Here is a 24,338-nt window from a genome sequence, read left to right on the forward strand (position 1 = left end):
AAAAATAAAAGAAACATATGGTTTTTGAAGAGGATGTGTATTATCAATGACTAGTTATAGAGAATTATATATGATATTAATTTATTGTATAATCTGTACTATTCATTATGTAAAAAATAACACATTATGCATATATCTTATTATAAGAAGCACTCATTTCTGTCACTATTGATGGAATGTGTCTCATTGAGTGAATAGAACTGCAGTGTCCCCTGTCCCTGAATATTATTACTGATCTATTGTCACTGATTAGTCATTGAGTCTAAGGAAACCTCATGCAATAGTATCAATTAAATTATTAATGATGGGCAAGCCAGTGTTTTGGCATAAGCTGTGATAAGACACCAAATTGGTATATTGTGTTATTGAAAGAAAGGAAAGGAGGGAGAAGCATAGAAATAGGGCTACCTGGAAAAAGGTAGGCCTGAGTGGAATGGACAGACAGGAATCACAGAGCCACAGAATCTTAAGATTATAATGACCTCTTTGACCATCTAGTCCAATTCAAACTAGAAAAAGAATTCCCATTATAACACATTTTACAAGTCATATGATTTTTGCTTTTATTCCTTCAAAGATGTCCACAATCTCCTAAAGTATTCCATTTTGCTTTTAGATAATTCTGATAGGAAGTCTTTTATTAGTCCAAGCTTAAATTTACTTCTTTGTTATTAATACCCATATTTTTTATTTCTACTATATGTATGTCTAATACTTCTTCTGTATCAAATCTTCTTACGTATTGGTAGTCAGTTATCTTGCCCCCTGCCTTTCCCCCACCTCTAGTCTAATTAGCCCATTTCTTTCACTTGTTCTCATATGTTGTGATCTCAAAGTTTTTGATAATTCTGATTGCCTTGGTCTGGATGGTCTTCAGCTCACCAATGTTCTTCTTAAAAAAGTCTTGCTTGACTGGCAAAGTGCCTTCTGTGGGGGAGTGGGGGGAGGGAAGTAAGATTAAGGGGAAAATTGTAAAACTCAAAATAAATAAAATCTTAAAAGTCTTGCTCAGCTAGGTGGCGCAGTGGATAGAGCACCAACCCTGTATTTAGGAGGACTAGAATTCAGTTACCTACCTGTGTGACCTTGGGCAAGTCACTTAACCCCACTGCCTTTCAAAAACCAAAAAAAAAAAAAAGGAAAAAGAAATACAGTGATTGAGATGGGCAGAACTAGAAGAACATTGTACACCTTAACAGCAATGATGCCAGCATCCTTGTGCATGTGTTTGTGGTGATGTGAGAAATAATCAGGCCAGGTGGAGAGTATAGACGATTTCATTTATTGATCAGGGGTAGATATTTATATTATAGCTACAGTATAAACAGGTTTCTACTCCACTCGATTCTTATAACACTTATTATTCTTATCAATAGACAATGTTATTCCATAATGTTAAGGTACAGGGGTCACAGGTGTTTGTCATGATTGATCTAGTTGTTTATCAGGGAATGTGGCTGGTCTCAGTGTCCCTTCCATGCTCATCAATGTGCAGCTAAAATATTCAGATTGTGCATCTCCTTGAGGAAGGTAAGGGGGTAAGTATTATGGACTTATTGAAGTGAGTCAAAGTTCACATTTCCTTGAACAATTTATATTCAAAGTTTATGCCTTAATATGAATAGATCATTTTGTATGTTTATTGTTTTTGATTCATTTTCAGTTGTTTTTCAGTTATGTTCAACCCCTTTTTTTGTGTTTTTCTTGGCAAAGATATTGGAATGGCTTGCCATTTCTTTCTCCAGCTCATTTTACAGATGAGGAAACGAGGCAGAGGCTAATGACTTGTTCAGGGTCACATGACTAATGCCTAAGACCATATTTAGACTTAGGTTTTCCTGATTCCAGGTTCCAGTGGTCTATCTATGTACCACCAGTTGCCTGGAATGAATCATGGCAGACATATAAGAAATCTTTCACAGTATTTTGGTAGCTGTGGAAACATTTTGGTTCCTAGTTAAGTATACCTATACATACCTTGTAAAATGGTCAGTCACCACCAGTCTGTATGTATGTACTGCTAACATACATAAATAAATCAAAGAAGTCATAATATGGCATGTCATATGATATCTATGCATGTATATATGTGTATATACATGTATGTATGTATATCCACTCATACATATATATTTATGACTTATTCTTGCTATCTCCTTCCAGTGATAAAAATTCAATGTACATAAATTCCAAAAATTTGCTGGTACTTATATTCATCAAATAAATTTAAATGAATTTGTTGTACATTTTTTTGCACACAATGAACATATGTTTTACGCTTCTTTGATCAACAAAATCTATTTCTTAGTAGCCCCAGGAGCCTTTCCTCACTTTTATCTCCAAAGTTATATAGAGAACTTTCATGACCCTAGAATATGTTCTGGGTAACAACAACTGCTTTCTGTTGTAGGGGATATATGGAATCCAGGATGGGATTAGTGACAGTCTGATACAGTCTAGTGCACAGCCTCATCTTTTGCCATCGTATCAACAATAAAGTGTTTTCAAGGGATCATTTGAGATACTGGCAGCTTGCTATTTAAGTTGTCTTCAGTGGTCATCCATTTTCTTCTCCAGTCATGACAAAAATCCTTAGCAAAGAAAGTTGGTTCTATGAAGTGAAGTTCATATATTCTGCTGGCATAGGATCCTCCATTGGTTTGTTTGACTAGATTTGGTCCTTTGGGTTTTACATATAGATTTCTCTCTTTATTCAACTATATCCATAGTATCATCGTGAAATCTTCTGATCCAAATATCTATACCTGAATTTTTTTGCCCTGACTAGTAATTTATGCTAAATTTATAGCTGACTTATACTGTTATCCCTCTCTGGCAAATAGGAACCAACTTGGTACTTGTCTAATGTAGCCCACCAGGAAGGGCAAATCTGAGGACATTGCCTCTATTACATGAAAAACAAACAAAGAAACAAACAAATCCTATATTGTCTTGTAGTGATGACTTTCATTTAAAAAATTTTTGCCAACCATTTCTTCAATAATACATACTAGGATTTCATCAGGCATCAGATAAAGCTCATTGGAGTATAATTGCAAGAGTTCACCTTCATTACTTTTTTTAGGTTTTTTTTTTTGCAAACCTGGGGGTTAAGTGGCTTGCCCAAGGCCACACAGCTAGGTAATTATTAAGTGTCTGAGATCAGATTTGAACCCAGGTACTCCTGACTCCAGGGCCGGTGCTTTATCCACTGCGCCACCTAGCTGCCCCCACCTTCATTACTTTTTGAAAAATCAAGACAAATATCATCTGTCTCCAACCCATTAGTACCTTTCCTATTGTCCATGATTTTCAGAGATAACTAAAAATAGACTTGCAAATACCATTGGTAGTTTCTTTCAGTTTCCTGGGATGTATTTTGTTAGAGATTAGTAATTTGAACTCATTCTGTTCATTAAGGTCATTTTATGCTCTTCTCTCTGCACCTCCCCCGCCATTTCTTGGTTTTCAATTTCCTACTACCTATTTTTTGTTCTAATTTCCATGTAACTCTCTATTGTCATTAAGATGAAATAAAAGATCTTCCGGCATTCACCTTCCTAAATTTCTAGTCTTCTTAACTTACTTGGTAATCCAATGAGGGTGGTCTTTTTACTGTTCTATTTCTTAACTTTTCCCCTAGATCTTCTCTTACCTGGAAAACCCTCCCCCACAACTTCTGCCTTCATAATATTCTGGATTTTTTCAAGACTCCAATTAAGCCTCCCCTTTGCAGAAGGCTTTCCTTGGCAGGTATGCGGAAGAGAATTGAGTGTTCCTGCACATTCAAGAAAGTGAGATGGGGGAGCAGTGTGGGAAAAGTACACTTAGGCTAGCATTTGGGATAACCAAGGACTATTTCTAATTTTGTAACCAGGTTTCTGCATGATTTGGAGCAAGTAATTTATAAAATCAGAGCCTCAATGGTAGAATTCTGTTCTAAGTATTGCTTCCATTTTTGATATGACAAGAATCTGAGGATCTGAAACTCTGGTGTTGGTACCAATCATAGGACTATGTTAATGTAAATAAAAATAATGAAATCAGTCATCCCTGATGATGTGAGCAGGCTAATCCACCTAATTTTCATATAAAGTCATCCATTAAAATCATTTCAGTTGATATAGAATTTCATGATAAAATAAAAACATTTTGATAGAGCAGGAATATAGTAGAGTCTGTTGAATGTGTATTTTTCTGTTATTTGTAATTGTTCTGAAATTATCTTTTTTCTGTTGAGAGAACAGAAGAGAACATTATGACAAAATATAGAACACAAAGGAAAAACTGCAAAAACAAAAACTAAGGGTTTGTCAGACCAGGTAGCCCTATGGTTCATTCAGCCCAGTTGTGAATCTGACAACAGCATAAACACATGCTTTTTGAAAGGTCTAACTATCTACCAATCTCAACTTGGTCAGTCATCCTATTTAAATTCACCCAGAAGATTGGCAACTTGGCCATTTCTAATAATTTATTTATTTTTATTTTTAGATTTTTTTTGCAAGACAATGGGGTTAAGTGGCTTGCCCAAGGACACACAGCTAGGTAATTATTAAGTGTCTGAGGCCAGATTTGAACTCAGGTACTCCTGACTCCAGGGCTAGTGCTCTATCCACTGTACCACCTAGCTGTATTCTAACAATTTATAACAGAATCCTTGATAGTAGGCAGGGGAGAGAAAGGTTCTTGTTTGAAATTCTTAAATTCCATCTTAATTGGAATTAACTCATCTATATGCTCTCTCCAATGATTCTGATTGCAAATCATCCATGCCTGCCTATCCCATACAACTAATGTCATAGCCTATTCATTTATCATAGGGTATCCATCCAATATGCTGGAGGAACCAACCCTGTGGAATTTTCTGTAGTAGTTGGGCAGAGGAGGATAGTTAAGGTATAGTAGGCAAGGTATTTTTATCACCTGTTCTCTCTCTCCCTCTCTCTCTCTCTCTCTCTCTCTCTCTCCTCAAATCTATCTTCTCAAATTGATCTTCCTAAAAATCTGTTTGAATATTTGGTATTTAACCAAACTCTTCCTGACCCCACTTGAGATTTTCTTGGTAAAGATACTTTAAAATGACTTTACCCATGGTCACATAGCTTATAGGTGTCTGTGGCCAGATTTGAACTCAGTAAGATGAGTCTTCCTAACCTCAGACCTGGTGCTCTGTCTGCTATATCACCTAGCTGCTCCTTTGAAGATGTTATGTTCCTATTCAGTAAAATCCAGTGGCTCCCTATTGTCTCCAGGAACAAACATAAAATCCTCTGGCTATTAAAACCCTTCATAACCTTCTCCCTTGCTGCCTTCCTTTTTCAGTCTCCTATATCTTACTCCTTTCTACATTCTCTGCAATCCAAGAACATTGGTCTTCATTGTTCTCCACAGGATGACAGTTCATCTCCTAACTGTGGACATTTTACTGGCTGAACCTCATGCTGGGCCTTTCTTCCTCCTCATCTCTTCCTAAGTTTCCTTCAAATCTCAGCTACAGTTTCACCTCCTGCTAGAAAACTTTCCCTTTCTACTTTAATCTTAATTCCTTCCTTTTGAGAACACCCTCAATTTACTCTCTCTGTCCTCTTTGCACATAGTCATATATGTTATCCTTCCATGAGCTCTTTGAGTTCATGAGCTGTTTTTTGGGGGGTTTTCTTTAGGTTCCCAGCTCTTGGCACAATATCTGAGGCATAGTAGGCAATAATTGTTATTTGCTTGCTCATCCAGTGTCTCGAAGGCTAGTAGAAGTATATATCTCTATCTCTATCTCTATCTCTATCTCTATCTCTATCTCTATCTCTATCTCTATCTCTATATCTATATCTATATATCTATCTATACCATCTCTATCTCTATCTCTATCTCTATCTCTATCATCTCTATCTCTATCTCATCTATATATAAAATCTGCTATAAGAACAACCCAAGATGAGGCAATGTGGCATAATATAAAGAGATCTGGATTAAGAGTCACACTAATAGGTGTTAGTTATATGACCTTGGGTAAATTACTTCATCTTAGTTATAATTTCCTCATTTGTAAAGAGAGGTTGCATGCATTTATTTCTTAGCAAAATTTGAGTGTGTGTATTTTTGTTTGTATTTTTTTGTTGCTAGTAGTTTTTTTTTTTTTAGTTTTTGCAAGGCAATGGGGTTAAGTGGCTTGCCCAAGGCCACACAACTAGGTAATTATTAAGTGTCTGAGGTCAGATTTGAACTCAGGTCCTCCTGACTCCAGGGCTGCTCTATCCATTGTGCCACCTGGCTGCCCCACTGCTGTTAGTTTTTAGAAAAGGAAGGACGGACTGATCATTAGGAGCCAGAATGATTTTATCTAGGAAAGATCATGCCAGACTAATTACAATTCCTTTTTTGACAGAATAATAAGACTGGCTCATGTAAAGAGGTGATTCAATGGAAAGAGAGTTGGACTTGAAACTAGGAAGTCCTGAATTCAGATCCTGATTCATATATGTCCTAGTTGTATGGACCTGGGAAATCTTAAGTCTGTCTGTGTCAGTTTCCTCATCTATAAAATATGAATAATAATAGCACCTATCTCCTTTGGTTATTGAGAGGATTGAATGAAATAACATTAGTAAAGAATTTTATAAACTAGCATTATGGAAATGCTAGTTATTCTTATGTTATGATTATAGCAGAAGAATGTTGTAGACATAGTATAATAATATTTAAGCAAAACATTTGAAGAGACATAAGGTGGGAGATAGTGTAATCTAGTAAATTTGTAGATATTTGAATCATTGAACTCAATTTTTTGATGAATAAGGGATGGATGTCAACTTGAAGGGTGTTCTCTAGTAGAAATCCTCCTGCATCTTTTCTTATTTTATTCAAACTGTATCAGTGACATGGAGGTGAAGCCTAGGTGGCACACTTTTCAACTTGCTGATGCTACATAGCAGAGAGCGATAGCTAATATTCTGGACAATAGGGCCAGGATTAGAAGGATCTTGATAGGCAGTGAGATTAAATCTCCTAGGATGAAATTTAATGGAGATACAAGTAGAGTTCTTCATTTTGGTTTAAAAAATCCTCTGCCTTTTATATCTGCTATTGAGGAGGTTAATTAAATATACTAGAAGAAAGAGAATATTCCACAAAGCTTGTTATATTACCTTGCTGGATCCAAGGAGCTAAGGCTGGGTGTGATGGGAGTTAACCAACTATACTTCAGTTGCTGTATAAATTCTGGGCATTACAAATATGGGAATATGTGCACAGAGAGAAACAACATTGCTCTTAATCAGCAAAAATACAAATTTTGTTATGGAGAATTGCAATCTAGTAAAATTGGTAGCAAAGAAGTGGTTTCAAAAGCATAAATAAGGTAGTGAGGCAAGGCTAAACAATAGTTTGTGTGAAAAAGATCTGGGGGATTTAGTGGACTATAATAAAATCAATGGGGACCAACTAAGTTGGGTAGTAGATAGGGTACTAGGCCTGGATTGAGGAAGACTCATCTTCCTGAGTTCAAATCTGACCTCTGACACTTACCAGCTGTGTAACCCTGGGCAAGTCACTTAACCTTCTTTGCCTCAGTGTTCTCATGTGTAAAATCAGCTAGAGAAAGAAATGACAAATGACCCCAGTAGTATTGTTAAGAAAACCCCAAATGGAGTCTTAAAGACAAAACTGAAAAATCATTTAACACAGCAACAACAACAAAAAGATCAATATGCTCAATGAGACATACAGCTGTGAAAAGAGACAATGCTCTTTTAGGCTATTTGAGAGGTAGTGGTGATAAGGAGAGAAGTTAAATTTTGATCTATTCTATTTTTTCTTAGAACATACTGAAATTGCATCCAGTTTTGGATGCTATATTTTAGGGAAAACATTGATATGTTGAAGGATAGCCAAAGGAGGGCTATTAGTATGGTAAGTGACTTCAGATCATGCCATGTGATTATTGGTGGAAGAAACTGGGGATCTTAAGCAGGGAGGAAAGAAGAATTGAAGGTGATATTTGAAGGACTGTCAGATGGAAGAGTGATTAGGTTGTTTCAGAGGATCAAAGGAATAATTGGTAAAAGATTATAGAGAGGCATATTTAAGTTTGGTGGAATGAAAAGCTTCCTAACAATTAGAGCTAACCATAATTGGAATGGGGTACAGTGGGAGAACTAGGAACTTTCTGGTGGTTGCTGGAAGGACACTTGTTGGGGATATTATAGGGACATCCTTCTGCTAGTATGGGTGGGATTAGATGGCTTCTGGATAACTTCAATTTGTCAGTCAATTGGTCAGCTACTATTTATTAGATGTCCACTATCTGGTCTGTGTGAAGTGCAGGGATGAGCCCACAGTTTAATGGGGGAGACAACATGCAAACAGTTATGTATAAACAACATATATATATATATATATATATATATATATATATATATATATAAAATGTTAGAATTAATTTGTGAAAGAAGGAATTCAAATTAAAGGGGTTTGAGAAAAAATGTGGAATTTTGACTGAGTTTTTTTTTTTTTAGGTTTTTTTGCAAGGCAAATGGGGTTAAGTGGCTTGCCCAAAGCCACACAGCTAGGTAATTATTAAGTGTCTGAGACCAGATTTGAACCCAGGTACTCCTGACTCCAGGGCTGGTGCTTTATCCACTATGCCACCTAGCCAGCCCTTGACTGAGATTTTAATCTAGGTGATGGAGATGAGAAAGAAGAACATTCTAGGGCTGGAGAACAGCCATTGAAAATGTCTGAAGTCAGCAGGAGGGTGTGAGGAAGAACAAGGAGACCTTGTTCTTAGATCACAGAGAACAGAGGAAAATGAGCTATAAGAAGAGAACTGAAAAGGTAGCAAGTTTTCCTGAATTTCTGTGAAAATTATATTATTTGGAGTGTTGTGAGCCATATTCTATCTAAAAGTGAACTATTTTGAATTTTTCAGTCAGATATTTTAATCTCATCAAATGATCAAAGCATCCATTTCTTATACATTCTGAATCAATCGAGGCTAAAGAAAATGACTTTGTTAGGTCATAAATATCTGTGAACTCAATGAATAAAAGGAAAAAACTACAATATTGTAGTGCTTATGTTCCAAGTGTACATCATTTCCCAACTTTTCCTCTTTAAATCTATTATGAAAATTGCTCTAAAATCTTGACAAATGTGAATTTTGGGTAGAAAATCCTAAATCTTACTGTAAAGATTCTGAATCCCTTTGATATCATCCTTTGATAGTCCAAAGTCCTTTCGATTTTTATGAGTATAGGTAGGATACATCACAGCTTCAGGGTCGGAAGAATGACCTAGCCCCAAGGAATGGCCAAGTTCATGAGTAGCAGCAAATAAAAAGTTAATTCCTAAAAATAAAAAATAAGGGCATTAAATTATTAAAAATTATTATTACAATTTTAATGTTACATTAAATTATATAATTCAAGAACATTTCAAAATTGAATTCTCAATTATTTGTAATAAAGATATCTATTTTTAAATTTTTAACAAAATTTGGATTTGGAGGGAGAGTGGTGCAGAATGGGAGCTATAGCAAGCATTCTTTATTTTTAGTCTTTTGTCACTAAATCTATTTGTCTTACTTTCCTCTTCTGTAAAATTAACTGGAGAAAGAAATGGTAAACCACTTCAGTATCTGCCAAGAAAACTCCAAATGAGGTCATAAAGAGTCTGAAATGACTGAAAAATGACTAAAAACAATAACATTGATTTATTTTTCATATAGCTTTGTTTCAGGGAGTTAGCAATACAAAGCTTAAGTAGGTTGAGTAACTCAGTACATTCAATTTGCTAACTAAACTGACTGAATAAATTCCAGTAAGATTCTAAGAAAGACATTTAAATAAAAATTAAAAAAGTTTACTTCTCTTCCTTCACCTCATGATAAGAAATGAGCCAGTTAAATTTTAAGGTAAAAGAGAGACATCAGAATTGGGACTGCCTTTCACTTGTCTGAGAGTCGATTTCATTGATATACAGGGACATCTGAACAGGGAAGCAGATTGGGGAACATGACTGGCAGTTTTATATTTTCTTCTTATCTGGGTTTACATAGAGAAGTTTCATTGACTTTCACCACTTTGAAGTATTATGACTCCTAGAACATATCATACTAAGAGTTCTTGGTACTGATTTCCCTTCTCATTTGGAATACACTAAAGTCCACTCCATCCCATCTAGGAGAATGTAAGCATCTTGAGAAAAAAGACTGTGTTGTTGTTGTTGTTGTTGTTGTTATTATTTGCGTTTTATGACCCAGGATTTTACCCAGTTACTGATCCATTGTAGATTGTAGAATTAAAAAAGATATATGATACTTCTGCCCTATCCCATTATTAGTCATAATGTAAATGAGGAAGCTTAAAGTTTTACATATTTATTAATATTATAATTTTCTCATTTTCAGATTTAAGCAAAATAATTTGTCTCTGGGTTTTCTATTTTAGGTAAAAAGAAAAATCATTACCTATTTTGCTGCCATCACTCCATTGTTCATCATTGTCGAAATGAGCATCTCCTCCTAAATCTTTGCCTGGTGCAAATGCATGAGCCAGGATTCCTCCTGGTCCATCAAATGGATTGAAGTCTCCATGAGCTAAGGGAAAAAAACCCCCAACAGTCACTGGCCTATCTAAGAAAACAGGAATTAGTATTAAACTATGTAGTTTTTTTTTAACCTATGGAAATCTTCCAATGATTGTTTGGATATAGCTAGAGACTCAAATGAGGTATAATGCAGTGGTCATTGAGCTTAAACCCTGAAGATTAGAAGCAGACTGGTAGAACTGGAAGATCCCCAGATTTGAGCTTCAGTTCTTTCATCTGTAAAACAAAGCAGCTAGATTAGATGACTTTTGGGGTTCCTTGAAACTCTAAACCTATGATTCCCGATTTCATTTTCTAGATAGAATTCCTGGCTCTATCACTATATGATCCTGAGGAAACCATTTCACAACTGGAAGCCTCTGTCTCCTCATTGGTGCAGTGAGAATACTATCTGCCTACCTACCCTTCTAAGAAGTGAGAATTCTACCTACCTACCTACCCTATTTCCTTCCCAGAATGGCCTTGTGTTTTATTTTTTTGCTCTAGACCTGTGCTTTTATTAGATTGGGAGTTCCTTCCCCATACAGAACAGCAACTACTCTGTATTTTATAGTCTTAGAATTGTTGGGCACTTTTTAGAGGTTAAGCACTTTGACAGCTCACAAAGCCAGTATATGTCAATCAATCAATAAATCAATGAACAGACCTTCAATAAACACTTATTATGTGTTTAGTACTAGAAAACTAAAAGCAAGATAGGAACCTTCCTGACTCTGAGGCCAACTCTCCAATCATTATATCATGCTAGTCCTTCGTGGGTTAGCTATATCTGTATCTATCCATATCTTTATCTATATCTGTATCTGTTTCCAAATTTATCCATATCCATATCTATATCTATAAGCTCTATTTCTATCTCCTCTGTATCTGTCACTGTATATATATATATGTATATAATTTCATATGTTTAATATAATAATGAAAGCTAACATTTTTATAGTGCTTCTTTTGTTCCAGGTAATATGCTAAGTACTTTATGAATATTAACTCACTTGATCCTGATAGCAACTCTGGGAGGTAACTGTTTTTATTATCTCCATTTTTACTGATGAGGAAGCTAAAGCAAACAAAAGTTTAGGCATTTGCTCAAGATTACACAGTAAGTGTTGAGGCAGGATTTGAATTCAGGTTTTCCTAATTCCAGTCTAAGTATTCTATCACTTATGCCATCTTGCTGCCACGTGTGTGGCAAACACACTTGTTTTCTTGACTTCAGGTCTAGTGTTCTATTCCCCTATGCCATCTAACTGATTAGGTGATAGTTTGCCCATTAAGCAGATCAGCCTAAAAATATAGGGACCTTGTTTTACTCAGGCATTTGCACATGTAGATCAGTGCTACAGTTGGAGAAAGAAGAATGGAATATGAGCCTAAGGTTATGCTTGCTCTCCTTTTTTTTCTTCAGAAAGAAAATAAAACATAGTCTTGTATGTAGTTTTATATACTTTTTTGTAAATTTCATGTATGACCTTGGTATTCCAAGTAGACTGATACTTTTCTTAGAACAGATGAGTTCTTTGGGAAGCATATTTATACTTTAAATTACTAGGGCATTTGGCACAAAATTCACAAAATCACAAAATTTTAGAGATTATCTGGGTCTTAGTTCTCTTAACTATAAAGTAATATACTCAGATCCTATGGTAAAGACAATTAAGACCCAGATTGGGAAAATGATTTTCCTGAGAACACATGCAATGAATCCTTTTAAGCACAGGTGTTTTGTTTCTCAGTTCATTGCTACTGAAATGTCTTCCTTGCTAATCTATTTCCTGAGCTCATTGGGGGATTAAAGGACTATAAATTATTATTTAATATTTGCTGGAAATAATTTAGATAATTGGTGACAGGTGAGTAAACATCTGGAGGGGAGGATTTTTGATATTCATTGCATTTATATTCTTGGAGGTAAATATTTCTTCTGTTTTTAATTGTTGCAATCATGCCTTTGGACAGTTTATTGAACAAAGGACCATTTTCAGAAATCCAACAGTAATTATATTTGCTGAAGAAAGATTAAGTAATTTAGAATTATATTCTCTAGTAATTTAGAAATGAAATTGATTATATATGGACTAGTTTGGGGAAGAAGTGTCTGTCAGATACAGAGTATATACTTGCATATAGTAAATATATAGTCCAGATATACTGTGTGTTATAAAGTATTATAAAGTACTTACCTACTTAACAGAGATTAGATTCCTTCATTGTTAGAAATACTTTGGATGGTATCCATATTTAAATAAATAGTTACAACATTCAATTTACTACATTTATGTATAACACAAAAGTTACATTTAACTTAGCAATCAGATATTGTTAAAGACATTTATGTATACTTCAATAATTAAAAAAAATGATTCCTCTTCTCTCTGTAGGTAATCAGGGGTTTTAGCCTTCACAGAAATAAAGAAATTGAACTATCACAAAAATAAGTGCCCAAATCCCATAGAAAGACAAACTAAAAATGTTTATTTAAAATTATATGTGTTTATATTTATAATTTGTGTGCCTATATTGGCTAAATAAATGATGATACATGAATGTAATGGAATATTACTGTGTCATAATGAGTGAAGGATTCAGAATAGCATGTTATGACATATGACAAGGAGATAAATATTTTGAGAAATTGATAAGTGGTAGAGTGTTAGGTTTGGATTTAGAAGACTTGAGTTAAAAATCCAGTCACAGGCACTTAATAAATGTGCAATTCTGATTAAACCACTCAACTTTTGTCAACCTCAATTTCCTTTTCTATAAAATGAAGATGATAATAATAGAACCTGCCTTCCAGGATTGTTATGTGCTAATCTATGAAAAATGTTTTGCCAAACATAAAAATGCTACCTAAATCTTAGCTATTATTGAGATTTGAGTCAAGCACTACCATCTGAACTTTTAAGCAGATTTCTATCATTCTTTTAAAGTTCAATTTAAATGCCACTTCATCCATGACGTCTTCCCTGATTCCTTTATTCAGAGTCAACTTTCTCCCATTTTTGACCTAATAAATCATATTTCAAAATCTAGCTGGCTAGGTGACCTTGGTGTTAGGGAACTGATTGGGAGTCACATGTACTTGGGTTTAAATCTACTTTCCTTACTAGTTATGTGACCTCAGTTAGGTAAGTTGCTAAGCCTCAATTTCCTTAACTTTAAAATGGAGATAATAATAGAATCAACCTCCCAGGGTTGTGAAGATCTTATGACATTTTATTTGTGAAGTGACTAACATAGTATCTGGTACATAATAGGTGTTACATAAAAGTTAGCTATTATCAAATACTTTTATATATTATTTGCAATTATTATGCATCTCTCTTATTGTTGTGTTATTTTCCAGTTGTGTCTGGTTCTTCATTATTCCATTTAGGGTTTTCTTGGTGAAGATACTGGAGTGATTTGCCATTTCCTTCTCCATTCATTTTATAGATGAGGAAACTGAGGCAAACAGAGTTAAATGACTTGCCCAGGATCACATAGTAAGTGTCTGAGGCCATATTTGAATTCACAAAGATGAGAGTCTTCCTGACTTCAGATCAAGCCCTCTATCCACTGTGTCACCTAGTGCTTATCACATATTTTGCATCATTACTCTATTAAGCCATATGAAAAAAGAACCTTTATCCTAGGTAAAATTTATATCTTCTTTATTTTTTAGTATTCTTCTCTGAAAATAGTAGGTAATTAGTAAATATTTGCTGAATTAAATTTTGGTCATTGAGCATCACAAATATGACATCTTTCATAAATTTCTTAGTCTTTGTGAAACTATAGCTAAAATTTAAAGTGAACTTTTTAATACAAATTTTTAAAAAAAAATACTTTTTGGATAGCTTTGTGATTTTGTGATACAGGGAGCTCCTGTTAAAGAACTTCTATCAGGGGTAGGTGGTACAGTGAATAGAACAATGGCCTTGGAATCAGGAGTACCTGGGTTCAAATCCGACCTCAGACACTAATTACCTAGCCATGTGGCCTTGGGCAAGCCACTTAACCCCATTGCCTTGAAAAAAATTTAAAAAATTAAAGAACTTTTATCAGTTCAGAGCAGCACTTCCTCTTTAGCCTATAGGCATGGAAATCTACCTTTGGAGTACAGAGGTTGTGACTTTCCTAGGGTCATACAAATGGTGTGTGAATGAGATAAGACTTAACTCCACATCTGCTTGGCTGAGTGTCACCATTCCATGCTTTCTCAAATTTTACATTAACCAGACCATTCAATCTTGGAAAAATCTAGCTCTATTGCCATCATTTGAGATCAGCAAATATTAGTAATTGCTGCATAGGGGTGACATATCTGTCTGTCCTGCTTGTATGGAAAATCCTTGTTATTGATCACATTAATGTTGATACTAAACAGATAGTCTTGAACTGAGAAAGAGATAGCATGGCATAGTGAATAATAGAATAGTTGAAATTAGATTGCATGTTGTGGTAAAAAAAATGCTTTACATAATCTCATTTGAAAGAATGCTGGAATTTATGTTACAATGATCTGAATTCAAATCCTGTCTCTCCTACACAGTACCAAATGACCATGGGAAAGTCATTTTATATTTATTAACCTCAACAACTCTGTCAAATTTTATAATTTTAAGTTAATTAATAAATTATAAAGTTATAATCCATAAATTAATTAAATTATCACACAAGTGAATGAGAATATCAATGTATTAGCCAAGTAATGTACTTTCTTTTCCTGTGGCTTGTCAAAATATAACATAATTGATGACTAGAGGTGGTACCGTGGATAGAGTACTGTGCCTAGAGTCAGGAGGACCTGAGTTCAAATAATAACTCAGATGCTTAACTAGGCTTGACTTGGGGCAAATTATTTAATCTCTTTTTATTTTGGTATCCTCAAATGTGAAAAGGGTATAATAATAACACCTACCTAACCTTTTAAGTTATAATTGTATTGTGGTTGTAGAAAATATATATATATATATGAACACATTTCTAGCTTGTTTTTGACTTGCTGAGTGTGACTCAGTATTTTGAATACATTGAATATGATGGTCTCCCTGTATGCTGCAGGACTTGGCATTTTGGCATAAAAATGACAGACTCTGAGTGTTACCTTTATTCCCCCTTCCCTGGCTATGTTAATGACTAGGGAGTGATGGCCTATTGTGAGTTAAAAAAGATCTCTCCTCTTTCTCCTCTTTTGTTTCCCTCTTTCAGTATCCCTTCTCTTCTCTTCTCTTCTCTTCTCTTTCTTCCTTCCCCCTTTCTCTTTGAACCTCCATATAACATCATATAATTCTGAGATTTCCAGTATTAGGGGTGAGAAAGGGTGGACCCTTCTTTATACCAGCATCTTGGTGACCTCACTCAAATGGCAACTAATGCTGGGAGTTTCCTGTATCACAAAATTACAGAACTATCCAAAAATAATTTTTTGAAGTTCACTTTGAATTTTAGCTACAGCATCACAAAGATGAAGAAAACTATTAATGATGTAAGGCATGGGCCCTTGTCTATTTTTTCTACTTTTGTGTTCATTGTTTTGTTCTTTCCTGGTTTTAGGTAAATGAATATGTATCAACTAGATGAAAATGTTCAGGTTTATAGGAGACCTTGTTAGTCTGAGGGATCTGAGTCTTTTGGTCAGTTTGCCCTTTGGTGATTAGAGGAGGAGTTCCCAGTAATTGCTTCAGTATTGTTGGAAAAGAAGACCACCACCAAGAGGATCAGCCCAAGCTTGTCCCATTTTATCAGAAATCATATACTAGGAGTTGTTTGGAAAGTGCAGAGCCAAGGTGAAATGTAAAAACCTTAATTAATAGTCTGACAAACTGTTCTACTTTTAGATGGTTTTTAAGTATCAACTTTTTGACTGGATATGCCATTTAGCACTACTACTTGTCTAGTTTAAGTCAGTATCAATGTACATTTGGTTTAGCATTACTTTTGTGTGAAGGAAATGAATACCTATTGCAAACCTGATTTTTACTGTACATTAAAAACTTTACTACTTTTCTGTCATGTGGAAACTCTAGATCTGAGGCCAACCCTCAGCCACATGAAAATTATTCCCTAGGTCCCAGAGTTGGGGTTAAAAAAGCCCCAAACAAACCCCAAACACTAAAGAACATGGAAAAATGGAGCATAGTCTCTTTCTCCTTTGAACTCAGATTCCTCTAGGACTGAAATTGCCTTTAACTTTGTCCCTGGGTTTAGGGTTTAGAAGTGCCTTAGGTAGGTAGAGTAGACTTTGTACCCTACCCCTACCCTAGCTCTTAATATTATAATAGCATTTAGGATAATAGTTTCTAAAAATGTTTAAAATGTTTTCTGTTTCAGAATGGTAGGAGAATTATGAAAGGGAGGAATAGTGATGACAAAAAAAGAAGAAACAATAAATTAAAAATCTTAAGGAAACATTGAGGAAAATATACACAGTATAAAAAGGGAAAGTTCAGGAAAAATCACAGACATGAATGACAGTAATTTAATTATTGTTAAATTTATGATATATTTAAAAATATGATATATTTAAAAATAACCAAATATAATTGACATTCTCTTCTGTTCTTTATATATGAATGTACACATATATGTATTTATTGATATCAATCAAGTATAGTATAAAAATAAAAAAAAGGATGTGTTTAAAAGGCTCATTCTTACCTCCTCTGGCAAAACCAATCATAATATCTGCATGTCCTTTTCTCACTTTCTTGAAGACCAGTGATGAGGCTTTGCTCCACATAGTAAGAGCCTCGTCTACTAAATAATCCACTGTTGATTTTGGCAAGTCTTGAGTATAAGAGACAATCCTGATAGCCAGACAAGAAAACAATATTTGATACCTTATAAAATGGTTTTAATAACTTTGCCAAAATGGACTAAAATAAAACCAACCTGTAGGTCACTACTTTGGAAGGCCATTTAGGTTTTCCAGGAATCAAACTGAATTCTTCAACATCAGGTACTCCACATCTAGGTTTTTGAATTATTTCCATGGTGTTGGCATTTAAAATTCCTGTTGGTGTTAGGCCAAAGAATTTTTGCATTTGTTTAATTTTGTTTTGTAAATTATTTATTCTTTCTTCAGGTTTATATGAATAGAATTTCTTGAGATATTCCTGTTATGAAGAATGAAAGTATTTTTTTAAACTATTTCTTGACCTTTTAAAGCTGTGCTTCTCAGCTGGCATTGCCCCCCCCCATCCTAGTTTATTAAGAGGAGCAAAGAAAAGCTATTTTCTTTAAAATTCATTATTTGATCAAAACTGTTATGTTTTTCCTTCCCACTGGGAATTGCCCTTTAGTCAATTTAAAAATCATTCAACAAAATAGTTTATTTCACCCCTTCTGCACCCTCAGGACAAAACATGTCCTCCAGAAAAAAAAAAAACCCAATAAACACACACATAAAACAAAAAAAATCTTCTCCCCCACTCTCTTGAGATTTATTCATTTAAATTGTAAAGCTACATAGATTAAAAAATTACAACTTATATAAAACTACATTAGTATGTGTAGATAAATATGCATATTTTTGCAGAATACATTTTTGATTCATTTCCTTTATTACAAGTGACTGGCAATTGTCTGGCCACTATATGGTTAATAAAATAACACTAACGAAAGATTTGCATTTATTTAGACCTTTTACTTTTTCAGGAGGAATTAGCCTTATTCGGCTTTAGGCCAGAGTAGAACTAAGAATAGTGGGTGAAACTGTTATGAGGCAGATTTAAGCTTGAAGTAAGAGAAAACTTCCTAATTCTTAGAGTGGTCTAAAATTGTACTTCGCTAGAGGTATTCAAACAAAGTCTGGATGTCACAGAGGGTCCATCCTGGAGCAGAAGATTATGAGGTCCTTTCTGGGATTTTATAATTCTCTCCTGGGCTTCTTGCCCATACATCTCTCAGGACTAGCTCAAAGGTATTGAGTTATGATTACCCCAAAGTGTCCCTTAACCTTCCTTAACTGGGGGGATTAAGAGACACTTGCTGCAGCCCACAGATCCCTTGAACTATCTACGCTGATCCCAGTTGGCATTAGTTTTTCCAGTTAGGGAAATACATTGGTCTCTGGATTTCTCCAAAGGTTTAAATCACTCAGAGTATTTTCTATTGACTTCAAATTGGGAGACCACCCTCCCTGCCAAGGTCCCCAGGATCCTTCCTTCACCCACTCCTTCCCCATCAAGATCATTTGCAATGATAATGTTTTTCAGAATCTTTATGCTACTATACCTCTGTAATTACACATTACATTTACATAGCAATTCACAATTAGGAAATATTCTCCCAAATTTGATCTCATTTCATCCTCATAACAATAAGACAAATTTAATTGTTCCGATTAAATCTCAAAAATGATTTCCCAATACCACATAGCAAATACATGAAGTTGAACCCAGATCTTCTGACTCAAGATCAAATATTCTTTTCAAAAGGCAAATGAGGGATGATAGTTTTATTCATTAAATCAGAGGCCAATAGTTCTTTAGTTAACTAGTTGCTAATGGAATTAGGAAGACTGGAATTCAGGTCTGATCTCATAATACATAAGTATGTATTAAGATAAAGCATCTACTGTATAATGGACAATGTGCTAAACCACTGGGGTTACAAAAAAGGCAAAAGATAGCCCCTGATCTTAAGGAGAGAGGTAACATGTAAACAATTATATACAAACACACATATACACATATATACACACATATGTGTAATAGAATAGAAATAATCATCAGAGAGAAGGAACTAGTATTTAGAAGGATTGGCAAAGGTTTCTTGTAGAAATGAGACTTTCTCTGGACTTGAAGGAAATCAGGGAAGTCAAGAATGAGAGATGAGAAGACACACATATACAGACATACATACACACATACAGGCATATACATACATATATAGACACAGATACACACACAGAGACAGACAGAGACAGAGAAAGTGGCAGAGGAGAATTAGCTACAGGCATGGGAACAGGAAGTGAAAATTGGAGTAAGCAGATGGAATGTTGTGTTTGAGTTAAAACAAGGAGGCCATTGTCACTGGATCTTGGAGTAAAGGTAGGGTAAATAAATTATCATTGAATAGGATATAGTGTGGAACAATGATTTAATTAGTATTAGGAAAGAACTTCTAGGAAAGGAAATTCCCTTTATAAAATCAAGTTGGCCCTCCTCTGCAGTCTACATGTTTGCTTAGAATTGCTCAGAACACTGAGAAGTAGAGTGACACGTCCAAGGTCACACAACTTGAGTCAAGATCTTCATGGTACTGAGTCTGGGTCTTAATTCACTATATTATACTAATTCTAATGAATACTTTTTCTTTGACATTAAAATTTCCCTTATTGAATTTATTCTTTTGATTTACAATCCTGACTTTCCTCAACACACTCATAGTTGGGTGTTTTATGACAACCCAAATACTAAGGCACTGGAGGGTTCAAAGATAAGCCTGAATAACTTTCAATCTGTTTTCTGACAAACTGTGCCAGTCTATTTTTTTTTTTAGATTTTTGCAAGGCAAATGGGGTTAAGTGGCTTGCCCAAGGTCACACAGCTAGGAAATTATTAAGTGTGTGAGACCGGATTTGAACCCAGGTACTCCTGACTCCAAGGCCGGTGCTTTATTCACTACACCACCTAGCCGCCCCTCCAGTCTATTTTCTAAGAAGAAACTGTGATAAAATAAGTTTTGACTTATTTATCTTTAAAATTAAAGCTTTGTGGACCATAGTATTAAAGAAAACAATTCCCAACAGATTAAACCTTGTCTTCTATGCAAATAAATGTAATAGGACAAACAGTTTTGCAAAATGAACCCTGAGCATCTTGGTACATCTACTTAGTTAGTATCTCCTTTGAATTAATAGAGATTTAGAAAAAAAATGCAGGAACTTACCTGTGCTTTTTCCCATTGTTGTTCATTCACATTTCCAGCTTCCTGGGGCAGTGGAAAAGTGAGGCAGCATGTCAAAAGACTTAGAATGCACACTGCAATGTAGTGCATGTTTGCTATCAAGAAATTACTGTTTGCAGTCCCAAGGTTGGTGCAGTAATTGCTGATCCTGGATGTTTATATAGTTTCTCATCCTGAATATGTCAATAGGTGACTCATTTTTCAAAGTGCCTTCTTGCTCATCTGTTTCTTTAGATTTCTCAATTTTTTTCCCTAATGAAAATGAGGAAGCATTGTGTAGTATCAGAGGGGAGTTCAGTCTATATTTGTTTTTCAAAAGTTTTTTTTCTTTTTCTTTCCTCCCTGTCAGCTTTCTTGCCTCAGCCAATCACTGCATGAATTGTATTGGCTCAGGTTTGTTTTTCTAATTAAATGAACAGGTACATTTTTTAGTACAATCATTTCCCCTCCCATTCATACATTTAGAAAGGGAAGGTTAGTTTGGGGAAACTGGAATTGTATGAATTGATTCTTTTTCCCCCTGAAGATTATTTATCATGAGCTAAACTTTATGTTTATCCCTTTTGGGTTTCCCTATCAAAAACAAAGAAAATTATTTCCCTCAAGTGTCACTTTCTGAGAAGCTACAGTCTCTCCCAGGTTTCCTACATGTCTCTCTTGATTTTATTGAATACTCATATCATGAACTTGAATACTCTTCTCCAACTCTTCTCCCCCATTATCCAAAAAACCTTTTCTTCTAGAACACCAAGATTTCTGACACTCTTCCTCTTCTCTGGCATAACCTTCCTTTTCTTCATTGTCAGAATGTATATATCACCCTCTTTCAAATCCATTTCGAAGTTTTTGCTTCTCAATAGACACTTCCTATCTAGCTTCAGTCAGTCCAGATTGTGATACCTGGTAAGAACTCTTGCTATACACTATTAAGATCATGTTTTCTTTGTTCTTCCTACACCTCTGTTCTGAAAATTGCTCCATTTTTCTCTGATCTATAATTACATGCTTCTTCCTTGGTCTACAAATTCCTGTAGCATCTTTGACTGTGTAAAGCTACAATCAACTAAAAATGGAAATGTCACCTTATTTATATACCTCCAAATAACAGGATGTGGGTCCTTGTCAGAGATATGATTTGATGAATGTATTTTCATAGGAATAGCAGCATAATACAGTGACTGAACTTAACATTAGAAAGGGAGCATTCATTCAACATCTACTATTTGCTATATAAATATTATCTCATTTGCTCCTCACAAGAACTGTATGAAAGAGATGTTATTATAATTTGCATTATTGAGGAAATTGAGGCAGAGATAGGTTAATTGTTTGCTCAGAGTCACACATAGTAGGTTTCTGAGGCTAGATTTGAACTTGGGTCTTTCTGACTCTAGACCCAGAATTCTATCTATTATGCTGCTTAGCTGCCAACAGAACACCTAGATATTAGAACTGTATAACTTGAGTAAGTCACTTAATCATTTGGTTTCCTCAGCACTCAACTTAGAATAATGTTAACATTACTTTTACTTGATATAGAGCTGTTTGAATGACATGTAGGTTCTAGAAGGATCATTTGCTCTGCAGTCAGAGGACCTGGATTTGAAGCTTGGCTTTGCTACTCTGTAAGTGAAGGGCAAGTTATTTCTTTGTTCATTTTTTTTCATCTATAAAGAAAAGATAGAAAAAATATGGACACCATTTAAAACACTTTGCAAACATTACCTTCTTACAACTTTAGAGAGAGGTGCTATTGTTGTTCCTACTTTAAATTTGGGGTAACTGAAGTTAAATGACCACATAGTTAGAAAGTATCTGAGGCTGGATTTGAACTCAGGTCTATCCTGACTTCATTCTCAGCCCTCTCATCACTGAGACTAATTGAGTTAAAAAGGACAGATTGAACTTGATAATCTTTAAAGGTTTTTTAGGCTCAAAGTTCTATGTAAAGTTAAAAAACATTATAAAACACTAGGTAAATATATATAACTATTTTATTCAACAAACATTTATGGAGGAATGCCCAGCCAATATAATACAAGTTTACTTTCTGAAATTCTAGTTTTTCCAAAGTGAATTGATATAAATGATAGAGTTAGAAATTGGCACTTTAAGTGGACCTGTGATTTCCTTGGTATAGGGGATGTCTGAGAGAAGAAATTCTTTTTCCTAAAGCAGATGAGTACTTTTTCTGTATGTTATAGCATCAAAGAGTTATGTGACTTGTCCAGGATCCCATAGACTGTATGTATCAGAGATGGGACCAGAAATCCTGATCTTACTTACTTTGAGGGAGACTCTCAGTAAACTGATGGAAAACATTAATTTATTATTTTTACTTTATTTTAATTTATTATTGTTAAATCTCATGCCAAGTGCTGGAGAAACAAAGTCACTAACAATTTCCAAGGAACTCACAAAATACTGGGAATACAATACAGATATACATAAAATACAAAGTAATTCTAGAAGGAAGAGAACATTAACAACTGGGAGGAAAACTGATATTTTATTGTCTGATCTTGCTATCTCTTATACTTTTATGTTTCTTCCTTAAGGATTATGATTTCTCTCTCATCACACTCAATTTGGATTAATGTATACCATGGAAACATGTAAAGACTGGCAAATTGCCTTCTGTGGGGGGAGGGGGGAGGGAAGTAAGATTAGGGGAAAAATTGTAAAACTCAGAATAAATAAATCTTTACAAATGAAAAAAACTGGTAGGATCAGGTTAAGCTTCAGAAAAAATATTGTACATAGGTTAAATCTTGAAGAAAACTAGGGTTTTTAAGAGGCAGACAGCAAGATAGAGTACATTTCAGGTCTGGGAGATGGTTTTGAGACAGGAAATTAAATTTAAGTTAAAAAACAGTGATTTGGTTTCACAAAGGGAAGTATATAAAATAAGTTGAGAAACGAAGGTTGGAGTCAGTTTATAGTGCAACTTAAATTTGTCAGATTCTGTATCTGAGGCAATCGGGAGTCACTGAAGGTTTTTGAAGAAGGGAGTGACAAGATCAGACCTATGTTAAGAATATTCTAGCAACTATATGGTGGAATTGATTGAGTGAAGATGGTTGAAAAAATAGATAAATACAGATTAGTTAAGCATAAAATAAATACCCTGTGTCAGGAACTGTACTGGGAATACAAATGATACAAGCGAAAAGGACCACACCTGCCTTCAAATAACTTACATTCTAATAGAGAAGAAAAAAAAATAGGAGATGGGAAAAAGGGAGAATTTGGGAAGGAATGGAGAGTAGGAAGCATGGTTTGGAAGGGAGGTAGAAGCCTATCATACCAGGCAATGTGCTTTACCAATACCATCTCATTTGATCCTCAAAACAATCCTGGGAGGTAGATGCTATTATTATTCTCATTTTACAAATGGGGCAACTGAGGGGTCAAGTGACTTGTCCAGGGTAACACAGCTAATATATATTTGAGGTTGGAGGTTGTCTTTCTTAATTCAAGGCCCAGTGCTCTATCAATTATGTCAACTAGCAGCCTCTGGAATTCAAGGATTTTGTATTTCCTTTATCTGATCATAACCTTCCATTTTCCATACTTAACTCCTAAATCTACTCTTGTTCTTACTATAACCACCAATTTTTCTACCCGTTTTCTTCTTATATTTTCCTTACTTTTCAATATTGACTCTTTGGTGAAACATATGAACTCTTTACTATCCTCTTCCCTAGAATTCTTTGCTGCCCACCATCCACTTCCTTTACCCATATTCTCATGCTACTTAAAAGAACTGTAGGAAGTCACCAAACCATGATGATTAGGTTTATTGTACATTTATGTTAGCTAATTTCAAATGGGCC

At 34.8% G+C, this 24,338-nt stretch overlaps 1 protein-coding gene across 1 annotated transcript; it reads right to left on the reverse strand.

Annotated features, from left to right (window-relative positions):
- Positions 1 to 1,261: 1,261 nt before the first annotated feature.
- On the reverse strand, positions 1,262 to 20,807 carry MMP7 (matrix metallopeptidase 7). Its single transcript, XM_074216560.1, has 6 exons — positions 20,485 to 20,807; positions 17,482 to 17,705; positions 17,248 to 17,396; positions 10,466 to 10,594; positions 9,183 to 9,344; positions 1,262 to 4,232 (listed from the first exon to the last, which is right to left on the reverse strand). The coding sequence occupies exons 1-6, from the start codon at positions 20,590 to 20,592 to the stop codon at positions 4,222 to 4,224; spliced, it is 783 nt and encodes a 260-aa protein (XP_074072661.1). The 5' UTR covers positions 20,593 to 20,807; the 3' UTR covers positions 1,262 to 4,221.
- Between the last annotated feature and the right edge of the window lie 3,531 nt (positions 20,808 to 24,338).

This window comes from Macrotis lagotis, chromosome 1 (assembly GCF_037893015.1).
Source record: "Macrotis lagotis isolate mMagLag1 chromosome 1, bilby.v1.9.chrom.fasta, whole genome shotgun sequence".
In the NCBI taxonomy this organism is placed as follows: domain Eukaryota; kingdom Metazoa; phylum Chordata; class Mammalia; order Peramelemorphia; family Peramelidae; genus Macrotis; species Macrotis lagotis.

Excerpts from the sequence above, each read along its gene's own strand:
- MMP7 (XM_074216560.1), bottom strand. The coding sequence starts at position 20,592 with ATGCACTACATTGCAGTGTGCATTCTAAGTCTTTTGACATGCTGCCTC. Across the intron at positions 10,595-17,247 it reads GATTGGTTTTGCCAGAGGAG|CTCATGGAGACTTCAATCCA; the intron begins GTAAGAATGAGC and ends TTTTTCCCTTAG. Across the intron at positions 9,345-10,465 it reads GAGTGATGGCAGCAAAATAG|GAATTAACTTTTTATTTGCT; the intron begins GTAATGATTTTT and ends TTTTATTTTTAG.